The sequence below is a fragment of the Mizuhopecten yessoensis genome, unplaced genomic scaffold (assembly GCF_002113885.1).
Source record: "Mizuhopecten yessoensis strain PY_sf001 unplaced genomic scaffold, ASM211388v2 scaffold4819, whole genome shotgun sequence".
NCBI lineage: Eukaryota > Metazoa > Mollusca > Bivalvia > Pectinida > Pectinidae > Mizuhopecten > Mizuhopecten yessoensis.
Window position 1 is genome coordinate 1,208,402 of NW_018405737.1, and position 24,729 is coordinate 1,233,130.

A 24,729-nucleotide genomic window follows, 5' to 3' on the forward strand; every position below is an offset into this window, starting at 1 on the left:
GTAAATAAAGTTTACTCCTGTGGTCTGCGCGTCCTTAAGACATGGTTTCCAATCCAGTTCAGGATATCATACCAGTAACAAAACGTGCCACTTTTCATTTTTGAAGTTTTTCTTCTTAATATTCATAGACAATTGAACAACCAGCGACGAAGCAGTATTTCCAGAGAAGGAGATTAACGTAAGGTGAATACCGTACAATATTTGTCGGTTGATGATGTTCATTGAAATATTACTATTTGTTTAATAACACTTTCTTTTCAGATACTATCAATGTATTGTTTTTCCATCTAGGTTTATGCTCTATTGTTTATAAGTATTTATAATTATGTCTGGTTTTCCTGTCTGTAAATAAAAATTATCCTCTGATCCCTACGATGCTGAAAAGTAGGGCGAGGGGGAAGGATTGTGCAAGTGGATTTCGGGCATGTGTATCCGAATCATGTATATTCATCTCTCTATCTACTCAATTTTGACCCTAGAACGTTATCCCCAGTTTTCGTTGCGTTTTACCCTTAAATTGATCTGTATAGACTTTATGTTATACGCAGTACCTGTGCTGAGCAAAGAAGATTTATTTTCGAATTAGCATTACTAGCAAACAGTGGTTGTTCGAGGGAAAATAGATATTAAAACGGAAAATTAATGATGTATTTAAGTATTAAATTAAAAGTATTAAACTTGACTGTATTTTGTTGATAAACAGACTATTTTCTTTATCGATTTATTAACCAATTAACTCAACATGAGCATTATTTTAAATAAACCAATCTGCGAAACGTACTTAGCTGCTGTGGTTTTCAGTCAAGCTTCGATAATCACCTTTGTTCTCAACAAAAAGGACTGACTGTGCACAATAAAATAATCAATGTGTTTAGTTGATGAGTATTCCGTCTTTGCGTATTGCAGAGTTATCTTCTCTTGTGGCAGGTATTGATTGTTACGTCATTTGTTTGTGAGAGTAACGTCATCAATTTTTGAGAAAACGACGTAATTTTCTCACAAAAACCAATGACGTAACAATCAATACCTGCTCTCAAGAGAAGATAACTCTGCAATACGCAAAGACGGAATAACGATTTCTCAAGCTGATAGTTTATAGATATATCTATGGACAGACAACAAAAACATACTTCTGAGTTCAGTTTTTATTTGTTGTTGTTTTCACCACTGACTCCAAAGCTGAACCACTTAGTGCACGTGACGATCTGGCGACACGTGCCAGTGAAACCATCATAGATACGATGATAACCAAGTGACACACCTTGGTAACGGGCATCAGAGCGAGGCTCATGTCGACGACATTCTCTTTAACCAGTGCAAGATGCAATGAACATATGAGTATGGATTTATGTCTCGATAATTAACAATAAAAAAAATGACAACGACGACGATGGCTTTGATGAAAACAGACGACAATGTCAACAGTTTTTGACATTTAACTGTTGATAAATGAGTGGTATAAATAAAATACGTAAAAATATACACATAACCAAATTAAAATCTCAAAACATAACGTTATGTCTGGAATCTTGACATCTCTCAGTCCAGAACATGACTTAATACAGGCAATGAGTGACGATGAAAACACAATAGTGGCGACGAGAATGATAATGACGATGAGTTAATGCATTAATTAAATTGACATACAAACAGCATGATTTTGTAACAGATTAACAACGACACCAGTGTAACGGGTGTGGTGTAATGTGTTTATAATACACTACACACTGCAATACATCACATCGCAATACAATACAGCATGTCACAATGATTTCTATATAATGATAAAAATGACCATGGTATAAATACATTGTACCCTTAGGTATAGGATGTTGTACCGTTCTGTATTGCACATATCCTATGTTAAAATGTGTGATGTTTTGGGGACACAATAAATTCTGACATCTGACATTGTACAAAATCTACCGTTATGTATTAAAATGTATACAGTTTATCATATCTTAGTTACATACAAAATACTGTGCTGTGTGTTTATATGCACAGCATACGATGACGTTTCACCTTTTTGTGATTCATGACGATGTACACACCTATTCGCCCGATATGATAATCACGTGAAAGAGTGCGTTAAAATGACATTGTTTTGACTTGAGACAGAATGGTACCTCTGATAAATCCAATTAACGTGACAATTCATTATCCTGCACTTACACACGTTATAAAGTAAAGCCCAAAGACTTACATACCAGTTCAAACAAGTAATACAAAATATTTTTCAGTACATTATACCAAAACGTTTAATTGCCTTGAAGTTGTATTATATTTATTTTATATTCTTAATTTATAACTAAATTTAAAAATCATACAAAAAGTGTGAACGGTACTTATTTGACTAATGTTTTCCTATACATAGGTGGTTTTATAAAAGTGTGGTCAATTATTAATATTTGATCAAATAAATAAATTCTTTAGGGATATGGGAAAAAGTGCGACACAAAAGAACTGATCGTTAGTATCAATGAAATTAAATAGACTTGAAGAATAGCAAACAAGTTATATATTGCGAGTAGATTGTACTTCCTTGGACATCTGTTTGAATCAATAAATAACTATCCTACTATTTGTACAAAATAGCATTATCACAGCATCGAATGACTTCAAAATGAACCATAGATATAAATATATATATGTATATGTACATGTCGAGGTGTCTTTTAACAATGCGTGGCTCACACGCATATCTCCGTACCACAATAACTCATCACTTCCTGTCATAATTACTACACTGGAGTGCGCATGTGCAGCGACGACATCCTGGAAACAAATAACAGATACCCCAAATGCAGTGAAATTGTCAGATATAGCCCGAATAATGGAAGGTATGGCACAACCTAGCTAACAAGAGCCACCGGATTTCAGTGTTCATCACTCACCACGGCGAGGTCCTATCCAAGCTGTTTATAAGTTCGGGGTATGTACAGCGTATAGCAGTCAGTGAGACAGTTTGCACATGATTACAGTAAACAGTGATGGTGGTCTTCTTTCACACGTTTTAAGTCAATGAAGGAAGGTTTACATCACCTCGGTGAACAGGGAATGTACTTATGTTACATTAAATAGATATCCTTGACACATTGGAAAAACTGTATCCATTTTAAGATCGATTCTATCTGTCGGTAAGTTTTTGTGTTAGATCAGTCAACAAACACACTATTAACGTGATGACATCACATCAATGATGACGTCATCCGAGAACCGAACTGGTACATTTTGCAAATATCCATATTATATTCGTGTATGGGAAATGACAGGTGTCCGCATTGTGTCAGTGTTAACCGGATGTCGTATTGTAGATATTGTATAACAGCAATACAGTAATAGTTTTAGTAAGTAAATATGCATTCTTATGAGAGAAGTACTAGATATAAAGTTAGCTCCCACGAGTCACCACCGGTGTACCAATTCCTGCCGCATACATCACGTGACCGGCTTGCGCTTCAGTAGTTTTGTTATTGAACACTTAATTTTGATCATGATTTGCTCCCATATTATGTTTGTTTTTCGTAATGTCTCCGATGGTTGACAAGTTTTAATCACGTTCCAGGTTCGGGGTCATCAGGTTCCGGTAAGGGTACAATGTCACTCTGAATAAGAAACGGTTCGTCGTGCATTTTACGTACATCACAAATGTCGAACCAAATCTCATACCATTTGCCTACATATTTTACAGCGTTCCTAATCTGCTTCTTTTGCCGGGGATGAAAAAGATAATTTTGCCAAACATGTTCATCCTTGATAAAATAAACCGTTTTGTTTTTGTAAGAATAATAAACAGCGTCAACATTTCCAATCAGGGGTTCGTCTCCCTCCACGGTCGGGAATTCTTCTACAAACTTCCGCTTCCGGATGCAACATCCTCGGGTCTCCTCAGGTTCCTTCGGATCGAACACGTAAACCTTAATGTAAAATGCAAAAATAAAGTGCAATTATTTGTGCGAAACACAATACAATGCATCACTCTATCACAAGATCAAAATATACTAGTATCTGACTACACATTCCTTTAATCTTTCATAATGATTTTGTTATCTTATCATTTTCATGATTCGTGCGGAAAACTCGAAACCTAAGTGTCGTGTCTTGTCGCTTGTTGCGTCCACCCCATTCTTCAGAGTGCAAGCGAGTCGCAAATGATAAGACCTATTTCTCTGCCTCTCATTGGCCACTTTAGCTTCATCTAACTGTGAACGATTTGCACTAGAGATCCACTTACCCATTCGCCTTTGAAGAAATAGATATTCCTATCCCTCATATCGAAGAAAACTGAATCCAAATGATCTGGAACGCCTTCAGCACCCTCCTCTCCTGGTTTTGGGCCAAAGTCATCCCGAATTCGTCGCGGCCAGCCCGCATAGACTAAATCACCATCACTGTTGTACTTGTAGTAATCCTCGCCTGGAAATATAATATTGGTAGCTTAGTATTAGGACATATATAATACAGAAATATTGCATTGTACTCAATTACACACATTGCCTATCTAAAGTCTTAAAAGAAATGCTGATGTAAAATTGGTTTACCGCAGAATTGCATGTCGTGGTCTAATAATTAAGTCTACAGAAAAACAGGAACTCTACTGAAGAATGTGTTATTCTGCGGTCTGCATAGAAAATTCAAGACAGACAAAACATAAAAGAAAGTTTCTTGTTTGTATACAACTGGAATGCGAAAGTGTCTCTTGACGCTGTTCTTCATCACAATTTATAGATGAATTACTTATCTTTAATTCGATATTTCTTTGAGTAACATTCAAATTATTTACATTATGGTAAGATAAGGATTATCTATCTTGAAATCGATATTTTTTTTAATTGTTCCAACCACTAAATAAAGATGTTCTGATTAGCTTCATTTAGCCAATAAATTCTGAAATCTAAATGTTTTGGTAGCGTATTCGAGTAGTTTATCAGTAACCCCTAGCGACAACCAGGAAAGGTTTACACCACATATTCTGTCCAGTAGGGATAACAATTGGAGTTGTAAGTAAACCAAATAAAAACGTCTGCTCTTTCTCCGTCAATCTCAACGAACAGAATTAATTCAATTGTTCCGTCAAGTTATTTTTAACGCTTAATGGTAATTGGTAACGATCTAGTGGAAACCTTATAGTGACTGTGGTAATTTCCTTTTGACATCTTCACAACTTTAGGCACTTTACATCACATATCAATTACGTGCATACAAATCGTAATGTAACAGACCTTAACACGTATCCCTAGGATTCAGCCAAAACTAAAATGTAGTGTTAATATCCATTATACCATGGACACCGTTTCTATTACTTTCCATAAATTCACGCTTTGTGAGTAATTGAGTTTAAACCCGCGGAAAGTATCAAATGATATTGAGGGAAAGCCGCGGAACAACCCCGGAGCACCAAGCTAGACTGAATACGACTTATCAGTGGTGGTTACATATTGCAACTACGACGAAACGTAGCGCAGACGCAGTGAACAGGGAAGATGTCATACTTACAATGGTTCAGGGAACTTATCTAGGGAAAGAGCATTTTGCAATGAGCAAGGCCCTATTTCCACGGATAATAATTTGTGAGCCGCTTTGAGACGACCTACCACCTAGGTTGTGATAAAGCGGTATATAAGAACCTCGAATTATTATTATTATTATAATGCAATCTATAAGGGGAGTGGAAGGTCGTTATTTCAAATGACAGACACTCGTACCATCGAACACGTACAGAAAGAGTAGAACGACGTGGCATAGTAAACAAAGAAAGCCCATCTAGCCTTATACACGCCAACATATTGTTGGTTGTGGAGGGCGTGTCTCTATAAATAAAGAACGAGACCTTACAGGTTTCAATTAACAATGATGGTTTTGGAGGGCGTGTCTCCTTAAACAAAGAACGAGACCTTATAGGTTCCAATCGACAATAATGGGTGTGGAGTGCGTGTCTAAATAAACGGAAAGATAATTGATTGGCTCTAATCCATAATGTTAGTTGTGAAAGGCGTGTCAAAATAATCAGGGAAAGAACATTTATCGGCTCCCCTCCATACTGTTGTTTGTGGAGGGCGTGTCTCCATAAACAAAGACTGAGACCTTATAGATTCCAATCCACAATGATGGTTATGAAGGGCGCGGTTCCATAAACATGGAAAGAATCTAGACCAATCCACAATGTTGGTTGTGGAAAACGTGTCTCTATAAACACGAAAATCGTTTATGGGTTCCAATTCGCAATATTGGTTGTGGAAAGCGTGTCTCTATAAACACGGAAAAATCGTTTATGGGTTACAATCAACAATATTGGTTGTGGAAAGCGTGGCTCTATAAACACGAAAATCGTTTATGGGTTATAATCCACAATGTTGGTTGTGAAAAGCGTGTCTCTATAAACACGAAAATCGTTTATGGGCTCCAATCCGCAATACTGGTTGGAAGGGGCTCGCCACAAAACATATGAAATGCTCTTGTACGGTTTTAATCCACACTGCTGGTTTGTTATTGTAGATAAGGCCAATTAGAATTTTCATATTGCAGCACTGAATTGCGAACTTTCCGAACTCCGATATAAGGTATGTATCTGATAGTAATTCTTTGATGCATTGATATATAAGGTCTAACGGGGTTCCATTTTCCGTTGAATAAATCGTAACAATAAATTGTTTCGACATTTCCATTTTTATAGTGCAGTATGGAGTTACCTTGTAACAAACACGACAAGTTATGAATTTAGCATCATTCTCACGAGCAAGGCCTTGTGATATTGTTGAGCTAATGTCACTATCGTGTCCCTGCACGACGGTTCCCATTAATCGAAGGTTGTTACGTAACAAAATAACACTACACCCCACCCCTCGCCTATTATATCTCTTACAACTGTTGTCACATGCATCAATACAATTGGAAATTTTAACGTTCGACGTTCAATGTATGACGATGTCTGTGTTACAAAAATGTATTCTCATCTTCCAACTTCCGCAAGTTCTACGAACTATATTTATCAGATATTAAACTATTTATTCGTGTATAAGTATATAAGTTAGTTTGTTATGGTTTTATGTCTAACGAATAGGAGAGAATATTGTTGGATATTTTACCAATGATGTATCATTCTGGGTTGCCGCCTAGATGATGACCAAAATGTTCTTTCAAGATGGCAACTATAAATGCCGACTATAAAACAAGAAGGATTTACAGAATTAACAGAAAGATTAAATTTCACACAAAAACCTCCACTTAAACATAGAATATTTAAAAGTCGAAAATAAAAAAAGAATCCCCCGAGAAAATCACCAAAAAATATCTGTTGTCATTTTATAATCAATATTTATCTTAAAAAGTCACAAAATGTATGTTAAAATTCAAAATATTTTCACATGAACTGGCGAAAGCGCTCGGGGACTGTTACTTCGAAGTTCCGATTTAATTTTACATGTAATTCATTAACTACAAAAAAAAAAGCAAGTTTGCTTAAAATTTGTCTTAAATGTTAAAATGTGACACAACATAAGCTAATATCAGCAGTGTGCACATAAATCAGTTCTGGAAAATTACCAAAACGATGTAGTTAAAAAATCCAAAATATTGAAAACGTTTTAGTTCTGACTAGGATAAGACTTGGACTCACCATCACATCTCGCAAAGAAATTTCTTTTGATTTGTATTATGTAAAGTGTTGCTTGAAGAAATTTGAAACAATTTTGCACATTAAAAAAATGAAAGATAAATATCTAAATAAAAAACCCACAAATAAAATGTTATTAGTTTTCACGTAATTTTGAAATAGACATATTGTGGATTTTATTCTCGCTAGGGCTATATAAGAAATACAAGAGGTAAATCATAAGTAGACTTTGACAGGAGGCCGATAGCTTTGCGGACATCTTGAATGATGCATCTTGAGTAATAAAATCCAACTCCATTCGTCAAATATCTTTCAACGTAATTATATTCATAATACATACTGCGGTACAACATTGGCAGGAATGTATTTATACTGTAGACAGTCTGCCCAATTATAACGACCAGAAAACAGTATTTTAGGACATGCATTAAAAGAAATCGAAAGGGCACATCACTGTTAAAACGCTGAACAATGGCCCCTCTATACTTCAGCAACACAAATGTATCTTTTTCTTGCAGATGTGAGCTACAGAAGTTGGAATGGGTTGAACGATTGTTAGTGGATATCTGGTACTTTTAATAGGATATTTTTTTAAATTTTTAAAGAAAGAACTTGTCCTTTGTAGATGGTCAAGGTTATCCTGGATTTTAAAATTTAATTGGTCATATGGGGTCTGCTTTCAGCTATCATTCGCCATGTGTCTTCACATTGATTTACCTTTAAAGAAGTACGCATCGTCTATGATAACGTTGCCAGAGAAGTACCAGACATGGATATAGGCGTCGACGTCATTGGGCACACCCTTCCACTCACGTGCAATGTACAGGGGGTCGCCGTAGCGCGTGCGGTTGGCATGATTCTCGTACATCCAGTAGTGGTTTTCACGGAAAAAGTATGTGTTGAAGATGAACTGGTTGTCAGGTCGTTTCCGTACCCAGTCGAACACCGCACTAAACCGGCCCTTGCAGACACCTGTGAAGGGAGGCAAGCAATTAGCCAAATACGTACCGCGTACATTAATTATTTATGTTTAATAGTACATGTGGAATTATGCCAAACAAAGATTTCCTTACACATTTCTATTTCTTAAACAAAAACTGTTCTGCGCGAAGGTTGCTTGCTAATTTATTGTTTAAAATGGTGAATTGTTGCTAATAAGCCTGCGATGTGATCCATTAGATCTGTCTGACGTGGGACGTTTGCACTCATTCAACCATCATCTACCAGAAACCGCATGCAATAAGCGCAAACGTCTCCTGAATTGCCACGCATTGCATTATAATCCTGCGTAACACCAGTAATCTGTGTATCATTGAATCAAAACTAATGGCAGGCTGTGTTTTATGTGTGTAATTGTTCCCGTTAGAGATGTCACGTTTCTATATGAACGGGCGGACACGAGTAACAGAAGATATCCTGATTCCATGAACATTAAATATGTCTGTGTTCAGAACTGCACCCAATTGCCTACGTCAGTCTAGGCAATACGCTCCTCATGTTTTCTTTAAACTATGAAAAGCTAATACTATAACAAATGTCAATTTTCCATCTGTATAGTATCTTAATATTTTGAAAAATATAAATCTTTTTGACTTGTTTATTGAAGTGATTTGTTTAGTCTTTTCTGTAGTTGTGTTATTTTTTAAAAGTATTTATGCTTGATGCATAAAAAAACGCCTTCTGGGTTGCAAAAAAGTAAATGTTTTAGGTGAGGTTTTTCTTTAAATATGAGTCCGTTACATAGTATACAATCAATGAGACGGAACAGGATTTTAGTAATGGTTCATATTTGCTTTCCTTTCCTTGCGACTATTTTATAAAACACTTACTATATATCAACGACAGACCCAAACTATAATGTTCGATATTTTTGTAAGTGCTTGAGAGCGTTACAAATACATGAATCGTGTGCACTTTTAATTATGTTACCCCTTCATTAACCCATAATTGTACATATCTCTAATTGGAAAAGTATTTTGTGTTAGAGATGCATGTTGGATTAAGCATATTTCTTTAAGACAACCGTTCTGTGGTTGCTAAGTATTACCGTATAATGCCTGAATCTGTTTTCTGTCCTCCCAACCTAGCTCGAACTCCTTATCTGTAGACACTGTCTGGTAGATTGCGTACATGATAGAATAGGGCTTGTCCGTATGGGTTAGACCGAGCACGTGACCGATTTCGTGCACGGCCACCCGGAGAAGATAGATGCCATCCTTCTCCATGTTGATAGACTCTATCGACTTGTAATCCTCTTCGTCGTCAAAATGGACATTTCCCCCAATCACAGAATGGGCGATCTCTCCACCGTGACCGTCAAACCGCCGACCGCAATTCTGGTGTGAACCTGCAACGACAGAATGGACAACTCATGTAGAAGAACATACAAGCTTACGCCTCTAACAGATTGTAGCGATGGATATCGTAATCCCGGCATCTAGAAGAAATTGGACGAAGAACAAATTTAAGGTGAACATGGATATCACGTCCTGTCTGCTGAGCCAAGCACCTTTGTTTAGTGTTCGTAACAATGTCTCTCCTGGGGTGCCACTCATGATTGCGTTGCATATCAACGCTGGCAAGAACAGATACGGTATTTAGACATTCCGGTATTAAATGCACAATGGATTATTTTTGCTTCACAACCTGCAACTTCTCCTGTTAGAATAAACAAATTATATGTATATATATCTATACCACAATATAGATTTGACTCGTCATGGTTTACATTGTCGGCATAAGCGGTAGGAAAGCGAGAACATCATAACAAAGACCTGTAATCGTAGCCGCTCAGGAATCGGTCCAGGAATGGAATAATTACAATTAGGATATCAAAAACAGACTACTGAAGAGTACATAGTGATGGATCACTCCGACACGTACAACAGTGTACCTGACCCGCCTCCCACGGGCCGCAACATGCCGGGCGGTCTACGTTTGAATTCCATTTTGGCACCAATACCAAACATCATAGAACAACAAGGCGATGCTTTTTGGGGAAAACGTTCAATTGTGCTTCAAGTACGTTTATAACAAAGGCACATGGCAAGTGTATCGTGCATGATGTTAATGGTAAATTGGAATTTGAACCGATACACATGTGTGTATTTAAGCCATACAGGTGGGGTTTTTGCGCTTGTGTGAAGACTTGTCCTGGATGACTGCGACCGGTTCGTGGCGTTACGCACATATGTATACAGTGTACATTGTTGACTTCTTTAATAGGTTGAATTTGGTTGTTCCTGCTCAACATGTCAAAATATGACATAAACTGAACACAATGTACCTATTTGATCGAATAAAAAAACCAAAGTGTAATCACATATTTTTTTTTTATTATAATTGGATGTTGATTGTGTGTTTCGGTAGAGGGTTCTATTCATCAACTTGTTATATATGTATAGGGCACATTCTATTCCGTTTACATCGCGTGCGACATCGTTTTATTCATTAATAACCACTTGTATATACTCATTATCAATGACGAGCGCTTTTGATTCACACATTATGAAGTAGAGCATGTGCTCACAAACTGCAGGGCAAATACACAACAATCATTTACAACTTTCTGAAACCTGTATCTTACAATGTATAATCTTTTACTACATCGATGGCTATCTTGGTCTGCTATCTGCTCTCCCAAGTAGGCAGGTGCACAGTCGCAGCGGGAAACATCACACTTCTTAAACTGTTCATAAAATTACAATTTTGTGTGAAATCTAACGAGCGTAGATAATGTAATCTGGCAGAGTGCTGTTGACCTCTCGCCATGACACCGTCTGAGACGGCAGGCGACCTCTACCGGCGGAATCCGAAGACAGGGACAGTAATGCCAGTGGTTATTATGCCTACATCTTGGCTGCACTTTAAAGAGGGCGGCCTTGCAAAATAGGCTTATACCTGGCAGTGGCTGGCACAGGCAGTTGTAAAGAGAGTCTAGTGCTTCAATCCGAATCACCAAAACGACATGAAGGAAGATGCAGGTCACACTTAGCGTCAACGGCTGGTAGTACTTTAGTGACATTCCTCGTATGGCCTTCTGCCGTTAGCTTGGTACGATAGGGCGGCTTCTGGAGAGTTACAACTACGAACGGACTTCTCCAATGTACCATTCCCAATCACACAAAACTATACACTTATGACCTAGACACTGAGCGATTTGTTTGAGTAAAATTCAATGAGGAAATAACAAATGCCATCTTTATATAATAGTTTCTTTGATATGCAACCTAACTATTATTATTTATGGTTCGAAATCAAACGCGCTCGTCGTCTGGTTAACATTTATTGACCAGGACAAACGCTTACCAAATACACTGGCAATGGTTTAGCCATCGCTAATAAGGTAATCCAAAACCTGCAGCACCTACTGCATGTCAAGGTCGACTATTAGGCTCGGTTCATTGCATCAGCAGTTTTAGCCTGAACCGCGTCAGTAGCAGAACTGTGTACTGTGTATATGATAGGTTTGTTACACTAGTAAACCTGATAAAAATACATTTTATGTGATTAAAAAAAAAAAAAAATCTACTGTGAAAAATAAAATTGTGTTATTCTCGCAGTAGATTGAAGGGCAGAATTGACCATTAATGGTAGAAATACCCACACTGTTGAAGCAGGAATATTGACGCCAGAGTTTATGATCCAATGCCACACCGTAATACACACATATGTGTTATGTAAGAAATAATCAGTATTCAAATCGTAGTTTTATATATTTTATTTAATAATTTTATATTTTATAATATCAAAATATCCACTCACCCAACAAATGAATGCATGAGTAAGAATGATATATCGCTATAGATGGAAGTAAACTAAGGAAGTGCTAACTCAAGTGGTTAATCTCATTGACCAGATTGTTACTCACCCTTGACTCTATATTGACCTTATTACTCACCCTTGACCCTATATTGACCTTATTACAAAGTACTCATCATTGACTCTATCCTGACCTTATTACTCATCCTTGACCCTATCTTGACCTTATGTTGCATGCGATGTTAACAAAAGACTTTTCCGTGGTAAGTAATATGCCTTTAGCTTAGCACTAAGCATGTTGAGTACGGCTAACATGAAGTAAAATGCGTTCTACGTTAGTTCATTAAATATTTCATACGGTACTTCACGTCTGTAGAATGACTGCGAAGTCATCGAAAACTAATTTCTTTCATTACGTTTATATTAAGCCAACAATACTGTGAATATCAACATCTGCTCACGTTTATATGCTCGTCCGTCTCCCTCACAGTACGTATAACTTACAATTTACACTTGGTCGTTACATAACTTACTGAACTCATCTTAATTTCATTATTTGTAATAAACTTCAAACCTGACATATCGTTTAATAGAAAACTCTTAACAAGGCATCCCAGTGCTTCAGACGCACAGCCTTCAAATTACATCATGAGGATGATAAAGTATTTCTAAACTCAAAATTCATAAAATAAAACACTTGTATACTTGTAAGACGTTCCGGTACACACATGTACACAAATCTAAGTTCCACAATATGTTGCTGTGCATTTTAAATGATTACATAAACATTGTCTACGAATCCAAAAAAACTAAATCCACATACATCCCTGATGTATAATGGCCACATGGGTGTGCACGGTATTTCCACAATGATGTCCGCCTAACCTGTACAATGCCACTCGGTGGGGTGTAGACTCGTGAGATTGATACAGGGCATGGCGGCACATCTGTACGTACTTATCTCGTCAATCTTGTGAACAGAATAATATGTATTGTATCAGAGGTTACATACTTGTTTAAAACACGACTTTTCCCAAAATCACGGCAGAAGTGTGTTTGTCACCCCATATCCTGTTTCCCAGAGAACCATTTTGGGTGCAGAGCTCATGTGCTGGCAAGTTTACATGTCATTAACTGAGCTTCAGAATGACCTTTACGAAAAGAAATGTATAAGAGACTGCTTGAAAAATGACAAATAAAACGAGTGACATTTACCCTGATAAGTATGTCTGATTTGATATGTAAATGTTCCATACGTATGAAGTCACAAACTCACGTGGTTCGTCTGTGAAATGTATCGTACGAGACCGTACGAGATCACACGAGAAAATATGTACATTGAGCATGCCTTCATCATACGAGATTACCGAACACACGATGTCGGTGCTAATTACAATCACTGTCAGGCGGGCAGTGTAGTCGACTTTATGGTTACATCAGTTTCCTTTCATTCATAAATCCTACATATGAACGCCATACATTTGATGTAGTAACAACACTATATGACGTACTGCCCAAAACGCCAGCACATGGACTTATGGACATGCTTGTTATAGCTGTAACAAACGTGAGCCATTTCAATGATCTTTAAATGGTCAAATGTCGTTTCGTTGAGTTACACAGACATGATGCTTCTCTACAATGTCGTTTCGTTGAGTTACACAGACATGATGCTTCTCTACAATGTCATTTCGTTGAGTTACACAGACATGATAGTTCTCTACAATGTCGTTTCGTGGAGTTACACAGACATGATGCCTCCCTACAATGTCAATTCGTTGAGTTACACATACATGATGCTTCTCTGTAATGTCATTTCGTTGAGTTACACAGACATGATGCCTCCCTATAACGTCCCCCGTTAATTACACAGACAGGATGCCTCCCTATAACGTCCCCCCGTTGAGTTATACAGACAGGATGCATTCCCACAATGTCGTCCCGCTGAGTAACACAGACAGGATGCCTCCCTATAACGTCACCCCGTTGAGTTATACAGACATGGTGTCTCCTACAATGTCATTTCGTTGAGTTACACAGGCATGATGCTTCTCTACAATGTCATTTCGTTGAGTTACACAGACATGATATCTCTCCACAACGTCGTCCCGTTGAGTAACACCGACATTATGTCTCCCCACAACATCTCCCCGTTGAGTTACACAGACAGGATGCCTCCCTATAACGTCACCCCGTTGAGTTATACAGACATGGTGTCTCCGACAATGTCATTTCGTTGAGTTACACAGACATGATATCTCTCCACAACGTCGTCCCGTTGAGTAACACCGACATTATGTCTCCCCACAACATCTCCCCGTTGAGTTACACAGACAGGATGCATTCCCACAATGTCGTCCCGTTGAGTTACACAGACAGGATGCCTCCCTATAACGTCCCCCCGTTGGGTTACACAGACGGGATGCATTCCCACAATGTCGTCCCGTTGAGTAACCCAGAAAGGATGCCTCCCTATAACGTCCCCCCGTTGAGTTACGCAGACAGGATGCCTCCCTATAACGTCCCCCCGTTGGGTTACACAGACAGGATGCCTTCCCACAATGTCGTCCCGTTGAGTAACACAGACAGAATGCCTCCCTATAACGTCCCCCCGTTGGGTTACACAGACGGGATGCATTCCCACAATGTCGTCCCGTTGAGTAACACAGACAGGACGCCTCCCTATAACGTCTCCCCGTTGAGTTACACAGACAGGATGCATTCCCACAATGTCGGCACGTTGAGTAACACAGACAGGATGCCTCCCTATAACATCTCCCCGTTGAGTTACACAGACAGGATGCATTCCCACAGTGTCGTCCCGTTGAGGGACACAGACAGGAGGCCTCCCTATAACGTCCCCCCGTTGGGTTACACAGACAGGATGCCTTCCCACAATGTCGTCCCGTTGAGTAACACAGACAGGATGCCTCCCTATAACGTTCCCCCGTTGAGTTACACAGACAGGATGCCTTCCCACAATGTCGTCCCGTTGAGTAACACAGACAGGACGCCTCCCTATAACGTCTCCCCGTTGAGTTACACAGACAGGATGCATTCCCACAATGTCGGCACGTTGAGTAACACAGACAGGATGCCTCCCTATAACATCTCCCCGTTGAGTTACACAGACAGGATGCCTCCCTATAACGTCCCCCCGTTGAGTTACGCAGACAGGATGCCTCCCTATAACGTCCCCCCGTTGAGTTACACAGACATGATGTCTCCTACAATGTCATTTCGTTGAGTTACACAGACAGGATGTATTCCTACAACGTCGTCCTGTTGAGTAACACCGACATGATATCTCCCCACAACGTCGTCCCGTTGAGTAACACCGACATTATGTCTCCCCACAACATCTCCCCGTTGAGTTACACAGACAGGATGCCTCCCTATAACGTCCCCCCGTTGAGTTACACAGACATGATGTCTCCTACAATGTCGTTTCGTTGAGTAACACCGACATGATATCTCCCCACAACGTCGTCCTGTTGAGTAACACCGACATGATATCTCCCCACAACATCTTCCCGTTGAGTTACACAGACATGATGCTTCTCTACAATGTCGTTTCGTTAAGTAACACAGACATGATGTCTCCCTTCATTGTCGTTTCGTTCAGTTACACAGACATGATGTCTCCTACAATGTCATTTCGTTGAGTTACACAGGCATGATGCTTCTCTACAATGTCATTTCGTTGAGTTACACAGGCATGATGTCTCCCTACAATGTCGTTTCGTTGAGTTACACAGACATGATGTCTCCCTACAATGTCATTTCGTTGAGTTACACCGACATGATATCTCTCCACAACGTCGTCCCGTTGAGTAACACCGACATTATGTCTCCCCACAACATCTTCCCGTTGAGTTACACAGACAGGATGCCTCCCTATAACGACACCCCGTTGTGTTACACAGACAGGATGCCTCCCTATAACGTCACCCAGTTGAGTTACACAGACATGATGTCTCCTACAATGTCGTATCGTTGAGTAACACAGACAGGATGTCTCCCTACAATGTCATTTCGTTGAGTTACACAGGCATGATGCTTCTCTACAATGTCATTTCGTTGAGTTACACAGACATGATGTCTCCTACAATGTCGTTTCGTTGAGTAACACAGACAGGATGTCTCCCTACAATGTCATTTCGTTGAGTTACACAGGCATGATGCTTCTCTACAATGTCATTTCGTTGAGTTACACAGGCATGATGTCTCCCTACAATGTCGTTTCGTTGAGTTACACAGACATGATGTCTCCCTACATTGTCGTTTCGTTGAGTTACACAGACACGATGTCTCCCTACATTGTCGTTTAGTTGAGTTACACAGACATGATGTCCCCTACAATGTCGTTTCGTTGAGTTACACAGACATAATGTGTTCCCTCAACGTCGTCCTGTTGAGTAACACCGACATGATATCTCCCCACAACGTCGTCCCGTTGAGTAACACCGACATGATATCTCCCCACAACATCTTCCCGTTGAGTTACACAGACAGGATGCCTCCCTATAACGTCTTTCTGTTGAGTTATACATACATGGAGCCTATGTCGAATCACATAAAAGTCACAAAACGAAGATGATTGCCACAATTTAACATATATCTAATAGGGATTGAGAAAGTTTGAAATGATTTGCACTCACTGGATCGCTTTAAAGCTAACAGTGTTTACGGTATGGTTAGATTTGAATGAAGAGCAAGTGAAGGTCCTATATCCAATCAAATGACACCCTACGATCATCGGCCCCACGTGCATTATATTCATGTAGTGTTCCAAGATGACTAATACCTTTTTTTTCAAAAGTTATTTTCAGCTGTTTTTGGTATGTTATAGCTACATGTATATATCAACATAATATAATAAATATGTCTCCTAGGTAAATTATCTTCTTCGTAATGTTATGATTATATACCAACTAATATTGTAAATATTATTATCTCCTTAATAATATTATAATTATATATAACAACGACATGTGATGATTATATCCGAGGTACATTATGATCTTAATTTTATAATTCGTTTATCTGATTTTAATGAACCTTTAACATGATGGTATGCTGACAGATGTAGCAGTTGCTTCATAACTTCCTGATTGTAACAGTCTTACTATTTGCATCTTAGTAATGTCATGCAAGTGAGTATGTTTTTTTAATTGAATCTGTGACGGCAATATCTGTTTTTCATTTTACAGTTTGACGCACTTTACTCTAACATAAAAACTTCAAAATAGGAAAAAAAGCTCAATAACGTTAACGATGTTCCAAGTAGCCTATTTTGGCAGTCATCTTGCTTTAAGGAAATTTGTTTTCAACGTTGTTCATGTTTTAGAGCTTAACGCCATTATTGGTTCGGCAATGTACCCAGAAAGCTCAATCATTAAATATCGTACGGCTTATTTTAGATACTACCTGTCGACAATTGAAAATATTGCAAAAATTAAAGTTATGCGTCCATGAATAATACGAGTACAAAAACAAGCTTTCTTTCCCGATATTTTTGAGTACATTATACTTTCTGCTCGGGTAAATATTGTGCTCCAAGCAAACTAGGCTCACTAAACGAGTAAAACAGACATGTCCTTTCCCGTTAAGCTCATTCATCGAGCTAAAACATACACTTTCCCGTTGCTTCATGCTCAAAGAGTGCTCTGTGCGCATTATGCTCATTCACCCAAACACGCAGACAAATGTTGATAATTCAGCGACGTACACAGACACGCTTCTCATCATACGATGTTCATTAACCGATAAATACACAGTATATGAGTAGCTACCCTACGATGCTTATTTACAGAATAACACAGACATGATCCTTGCCCAATTATTTCCATTCATCGAGTAAATAATATGATGCTAAGGTCATTTATCGACCAAATAACAAATATATGTTCTGTAAACCATATTCTTTATTACCTGAGCAAGACATTATTCGTGCCTTACAAAACTCATTGCTTGAGTGATACCCATGTTTCTAATCTGAGCTCACTTCATCCAGTTTCGTCCATGATCATTACCTTACGCAGCTACTCAATCGAGTAACTGGTATTATTCTTACATTCCGAGAGTGCTCAACATGTCTTCCATAATAAGCAAATTATACTACTATTTCATCCAGTTACTACCATAATCATTAGATTACGAGACCATCGAACTACTACAATGCTCATTTCCTTACGAGACTATTTTCATCGAATTACTACAATGCTCATTTCCTTACAACAAGACTATTTCATCGAATTACTGCAATGCTCATTTCCTTACAACAATACTATTTTCATCGAATTACTACAATGCTCATTTCCTTACAACAAGACTATTTTCATCGAATTACTACAATGCTCATTTCCTTAGAACAATACTTTTTTCATCGAATTACTACAATGCTCATTTCCTTACAACAATATTTTCATCGAATTACTACAATGCTCATTTCCTTACAACAAGACTATTTCATCGAATTACTACAATAATCATTTCCTTACAACAAGACTATTTCATCGAATTACTACAATGATCATTTCCTTACAACAATATTTTCATCGAATTACTACAATGATCATTTCCTCACAACAATATTTTCATCGAATTACTACAATAATCATTTCCTCAAAAGACTATTTCATCGAATAGCTGAAATTATCCTTACATCACGAGATAACTTAATCGAGTTACTACAATTAACGTTACCGTACGAGATCACTAAATCGAGTCCCTTCCATGAATTTAGTATTACATGTACGAAACCACTTAGTGTTACAAATAAGATTATCAAATCATGATACAATTTCATCAAATTAAATAATTTGAGATTTTAACATTGCAATGCATTATTTTTTTGGCGAATGGAGATAATCCCCTTTAAATAAGACAAATCTGAAATAGAATAGAAAGTCATATATCCCCCCCCCNTGAACAATCAAGAGAGAAGACCACACACTGGGAACTTATAATAAACTTCCGGTCAGAATGGGACAGCAAAGGAGATCTATTTTCTGGACGATTTCACGTTGCTCCATATGGGTCAGCCTGAATGTTAACCAGTCTCTCCTTGTATTTGAGGGTACAGGATTGAGGAGTCGACCGTACATGATTCTGGGTGGGATAAACGTTTATGGCTAAGAGGTGCGTTACTGAAACAACATGGGTGTAAACACAGAATGCCTCCCCCACTTAACTGGGTTATTGGTGAGCAGGCTAGGGTCTGGTGGTATGTACCATTATGTTACACTGCACAATATATGAGTAGCAAACTTGATGGTACATACACCACAAGTCAGCAATACACTGATTGTATGTAGTTATGTCAATCCATTTGTCCCTGACCTTTAGTAGTTATGTCATCTGCTGACGGATCAAACCGGCCCCGTGGTGCATGAGGATCACATAACGCGTATAAATAATAGCAAAAACGAGGACATTGTCTTCACAAACGATAGGCGTGCACCGTCTCCCGCCTGTTAAATGTATCGGGATAGCTACATAAAACATATGCCTTAATATTGGACGCAGTTGAGGCTAGGTGAGCAGTCGGGGCTCACACAACATGCAATAATGAACAGGAACATGTTTGAGAGGCCAACATCTGACTCGACTCGTTATCCTCTCTTCCAATTAGTTCTGACTCGCAACTCCACGTAACGTTAGCCTTCTATTCTGTAAGTATTACTCAACAATAAATCCAAGCAGATCTATGTCTTTTTTAAAAACAAAAGCAAATTCAAAATTCCATAACAGCTCGCAGAGACAGACCTTGAATACCGTACGAAACACGTGCTCATTAGTACAGCAGCAAACTCCGGGCACCACGTGATAGGTATGGCGGTAATGTGTGGTGGTATGGGTAGGGCAGTACCGAGCCTGGACGGACATCTTAATTGGCAGCATTTACAGTGACAGATGAAAGCCTGTGTAGCATTCCCTGCCCGTGTCTCTCCCCATGACCATATCGATGTCTTTTTCATTGCCTTTATATCACCATGCCCTACCAGACAATACCTGGGCCATTAAATAGCAATGGAGAAAGAATTAATTGGCAAAGTGATTCAATTAAATCCAACATTTCAAAGATGGCCGTTGCATTATTAGTAACTACAAAATATTTATTCTAAGTCAGCGTATTTCTAAATCGTGAAATACCACAGATACGCTTGCGTACGTGTTTTCAACCACATGAAGCTAGAACAACAAATTTGGAATGTAACAATAACAACAACTATAACACTATGAAAATACATATATATCCAAGCCATAGTCATAAACAGTACTTGTCCAATGAAATGGGAAAAACTTGAATTAACCAAAGAGAGATAAACATGCACTATTTATACTTTTTACAGAATCGCCAACACCATGTACCATAAAGACACCGACAGGAGAGATATAATTGACTCCCTAGGAAACCCGAGTCGAACCCATGTACACATGAGGATGTTCTCCACACTAGTTTGGGCCGCGTGGCCGAGTGGTTCAGGCGTCTGACCGTCTGCAATCACTCGGCCTCAACCCCTGACTCGCGGGTTCGAGGGAAACCTGCGTGGGGAGTCGCCAGGTATTTGCCGCAGATCAGCAGTTTCCCCCTCCACCACCAAAACCTGACACGTCCTAACAAAAACAATACAAACCATCCACAAAAGCCAAATCATGGAAAGTGTATAAATCGTCAACGATGTAAGTTTACCTATTGACAGATATAATACTATTACAAAACATAATATGATAGCTAATGTATACAAATTGCCGAATATCATCAGCAATCTACACTAAATAATACTTGTATAGACTGGCCCCCGTCTTTAGAATATTAAATTATTTAGAAGAAAAAGTATCTCTTATAATTTTGATCAATTGGGTGTCTAAGTTCTAAACTAGGGGGTAGCTAGTAGTACAATGCAGTTGAGAAATTCTTCGTAAAAAATAAAGGGCTGGTAGCCAGTCTAATACTCGTACTACAAAACGTTATTTAAAAGTCTACCATCACGTTCGTACAGTATTATGTTACTGCAAAGATTTACTTTAAAACAAACATATTTATGCATTTGTATTTCTACATTATTAATCTAGAACTTTATAATACCATCAAAACATAATATGAAGTGAAAACTATAACATATACACACAGATAAATGCACATGGGTGTCATTTTTTATTTACATATTGCTACATGCCATGGTGATTGTCTAGGAGTAAAACGAACGGCATACTTGGTGGCTTGAGTGTCCCTCTAGTGGTACGAATTATCACAATGCATCGTCTCCTTACCTACCGATGACTACAATCTCACAGGCCATGACAACGAACGAGTTTTTTCAGCATAGATCCAAACAGGAAAAAAAATCGGCATTCTACATGTCTGAAGAATGCCTAGTTCTATTCCGGTAGATGTCACTGTGCGATGTTTCCGCGTGGTAACGGGTGCAATCTCTCATTTCTTCACACATAGTTCGCGGGATCACCCCATGTGTCTGTATATCTCGCAGCATGTGAAACACAAGGACCTGCAGCCATGGCAGACGACCGATTCACACCTACACTTTAGATGTTTGATACCTGTTTATAACAATAGTGTTACATATTTTAAGTTTACTTTTATTTATTCTTATAGAGAGTTTTTAATTTCAATAACACACAACGAACGTTATCGAGTAGTATTACATAATTGCCAAAAACTGTTAAAAAACCGAGTATAAATATGATAAAATATTTTCGTTAGAGTGCATGTAATTTTACAATTTTGATTTAAATCACGAGTTTGAAATGTATTAATCATACTGTGTTGGGTATCTGGTTTGTTAACTCATGTACCCCTGAAAACACATTTGCATTCTTCCAATTCAAAGGTTGGAATAGTTTAATATGAAATTTCAGGGGTGAACGAGTTAAAATCATTGGATTATTTTTTTCTTTTTAACTGCACGATCCGCTACAAACTTCACAATGCAAGCAGGGCGCCGAAAAACACTGCAACACAATTCTGTTTGCTTTATTGGTTCTGTAATAAGGGTTTTATGTAACAAATACCGAACACGTTAAATGGCCGGTTACAGTAATGAGAAGAATAAGACTGTTGTCAAGGCATACGCGGTCAATATGAAATTGAATATTGTGATATAAGTTTATTTATTTATCAACAAAATAATGAGTTATGATCTAACAGTACTTTGGAAAAGTTACAAATATGGGTTATCATAAAGACTCAAAAATTCAAAGTCGAAGTCTGGGCTACAGGCAGAGAGTTGGATACAGAGCAATCCTACAGTAATGTATTCTCACAAATATCACAGCTAACATTCGTTGGTGTGATATGACATATGTACTGTCATGGCAAATTCTTCTATTACGGTGATACAAACAGAACAGAACCAAAATGGTATGTAAATAAATTATCAATACGTTAAATCCCTGGTGCAAAACGTAGAAATGCATGTATCACATACTAAACGTCAAACACAACAACAGCCATTAACACATTATGTACTTCAACAAAATCGCTTAACATAGCAGGAACCTTTGAACGAACACAACAACAGATTTTCAAAGAGAATATCAGAACCGTGGCATATTACACAAGAATCACTAGAGAAAGGTTTTCAGGTTCAAATAACAGAAATTACGAAATATTTTCGACATACTTTTGATTGAGAAATGTGTACTTGGAATTGACGTACTTCGGTAATTGCTGACAATCCCCACAGATGAAGTGCCGAAGAATTTTCCTCTTGAAGAGTATTCTAGTGTATGCCGTTTCTTAAAAATATTTTCGTTAGGAAAGTTTCTCATAAATCTGTTTCTGAACTGACGAAACGTTGACGACAGATGAAGGCTGATGTTGGAATCTGTACGTAATGTGAATACGAATTAACTTATGTGTCTAATAAATATCTTAACGATTAGTAGAAGAACAAGGTTGTATGTTCTCGTGTTGTTTTATTTTACAAGACATTTTTATACTCGGGGTATTTATGTTACTCGAATGAGATGATTGCTGTATAGTTTGTTTGTGTGCTTATAGAGTATGTAGGATCTAGTGGTCTTTAAACAGGGCATATTATGGGCTATAAAACAATGCAATGTCTGAAATCTCAACACGTATATATAACATTTACAACAATTGTGAAATAAGATAAAACCTTATACTATGTTTATCAGTCTTGTGTTTCAGATGAAAATCATGTTGAGATCAGAGAAATGACGTTTTCATTCAGTTGATTCATAAACAATACGTTTAGATATAATCAAATAACACATTACGTCAGATAATCTTACAAATTAAAGATGACGTATCTTCTTATGTTTATATATATATACATAACTTTTATTAACATTCATTCAGTTTATATACAAGTTATATGCATGTTATGTTACTAACTAGTATACAAAACACCGGTCTTCATTCTGAGATATATAAATGATGAAATAATATCCTTGCTCACGGGATGTAGAAAAACGATCTGTCAAATATCAAATATAAAGGATGGTATCAACGACTTTGTTTGATGATTGAAGTTTGAAGGTAGGTGTCAGATTAGAGGCGGTATCATTGTAGATTAGGTGTGATGATCGTCACGGGAGATACGGGCGTTACTGCAGTATTTCACGGTCACCACCAGTCCACGTCTGTTCAGCATTACACCAGTGTACACCAGATAGATCTGCACTCGCTGCCTCAAGCCTTATCTTAGAGAAGCCTCCATTGTTTGATCAGAAAGGATGTTGCACAACGAACGAGCCTGTCTACATAACCAGTGTACTATTAAAGACAGAATAAATATCCGATTTTTATGAGGGTTTGTAATGTTATCTTTATGTGAGCTACCTAGTAACACATTTTCAGGGGATATTTTGACAATTATTTCTCTTTGCTATCTACCCGTTCACATTGTCAGAACAAGTTGGCAGACTGTTTCAATCCAATTGTTATCTTTGTGTAACTATTATACGACCATCACATACGTAGATTATATCGAAAGGGTATTTATCAACCTAGGTCTAGACCAAACCGTCTGTAACGCTCCTGGCCTTGTAGGATGTCCATTCCGCAACACAAATGTGTTCGGGCACAACACTTAACCGACGTATGGACATCGAGGCAGGGCAAGATTCTCATAATATCATGGATTGCCCAAATGTTCAGAAAACGTTAAGAAAAATACGTCATCTTAACTGGATATTAATTTTATATATGAAGAAAATCTAAAAGTTGTATACACAACAATAACATTTAATCCATTAGGATTTCAAATTACTGCTCCGTACAAATACGATTCCAGCTGTGGAAGATCTGTTTTTCAGATAAAGTTTTTTCGTTAAGATGATAAAGCTTCCTGCACTGACTTTAG

General features: G+C 38.0%; 1 protein-coding gene across 6 annotated transcripts in view; it reads right to left on the reverse strand.

Moving 5' to 3' along the window:
* Positions 1–1,130: 1,130 nt before the first annotated feature.
* LOC110449782 (matrix metallopeptidase-21-like) overlaps positions 1,131–24,729 on the reverse strand; it is a 159,904-nt gene continuing 136,305 nt past the window's right edge. For all 6 annotated transcript variants that reach the window (XM_021496872.1, XM_021496871.1, XM_021496869.1 and 3 more), the window contains 4 exons: positions 9,660–9,959; positions 8,330–8,584; positions 4,235–4,416; positions 1,131–3,917 (listed from right to left, as the gene is read on the reverse strand). In XM_021496872.1, the coding sequence (XP_021352547.1) occupies positions 3,555–3,917; positions 4,235–4,416; positions 8,330–8,584; positions 9,660–9,959 (1,100 nt within the window). In that variant the 3' untranslated portion in view covers positions 1,131–3,554. The remainder of the gene's footprint in view (positions 3,918–4,234; positions 4,417–8,329; positions 8,585–9,659; positions 9,960–24,729) is intronic.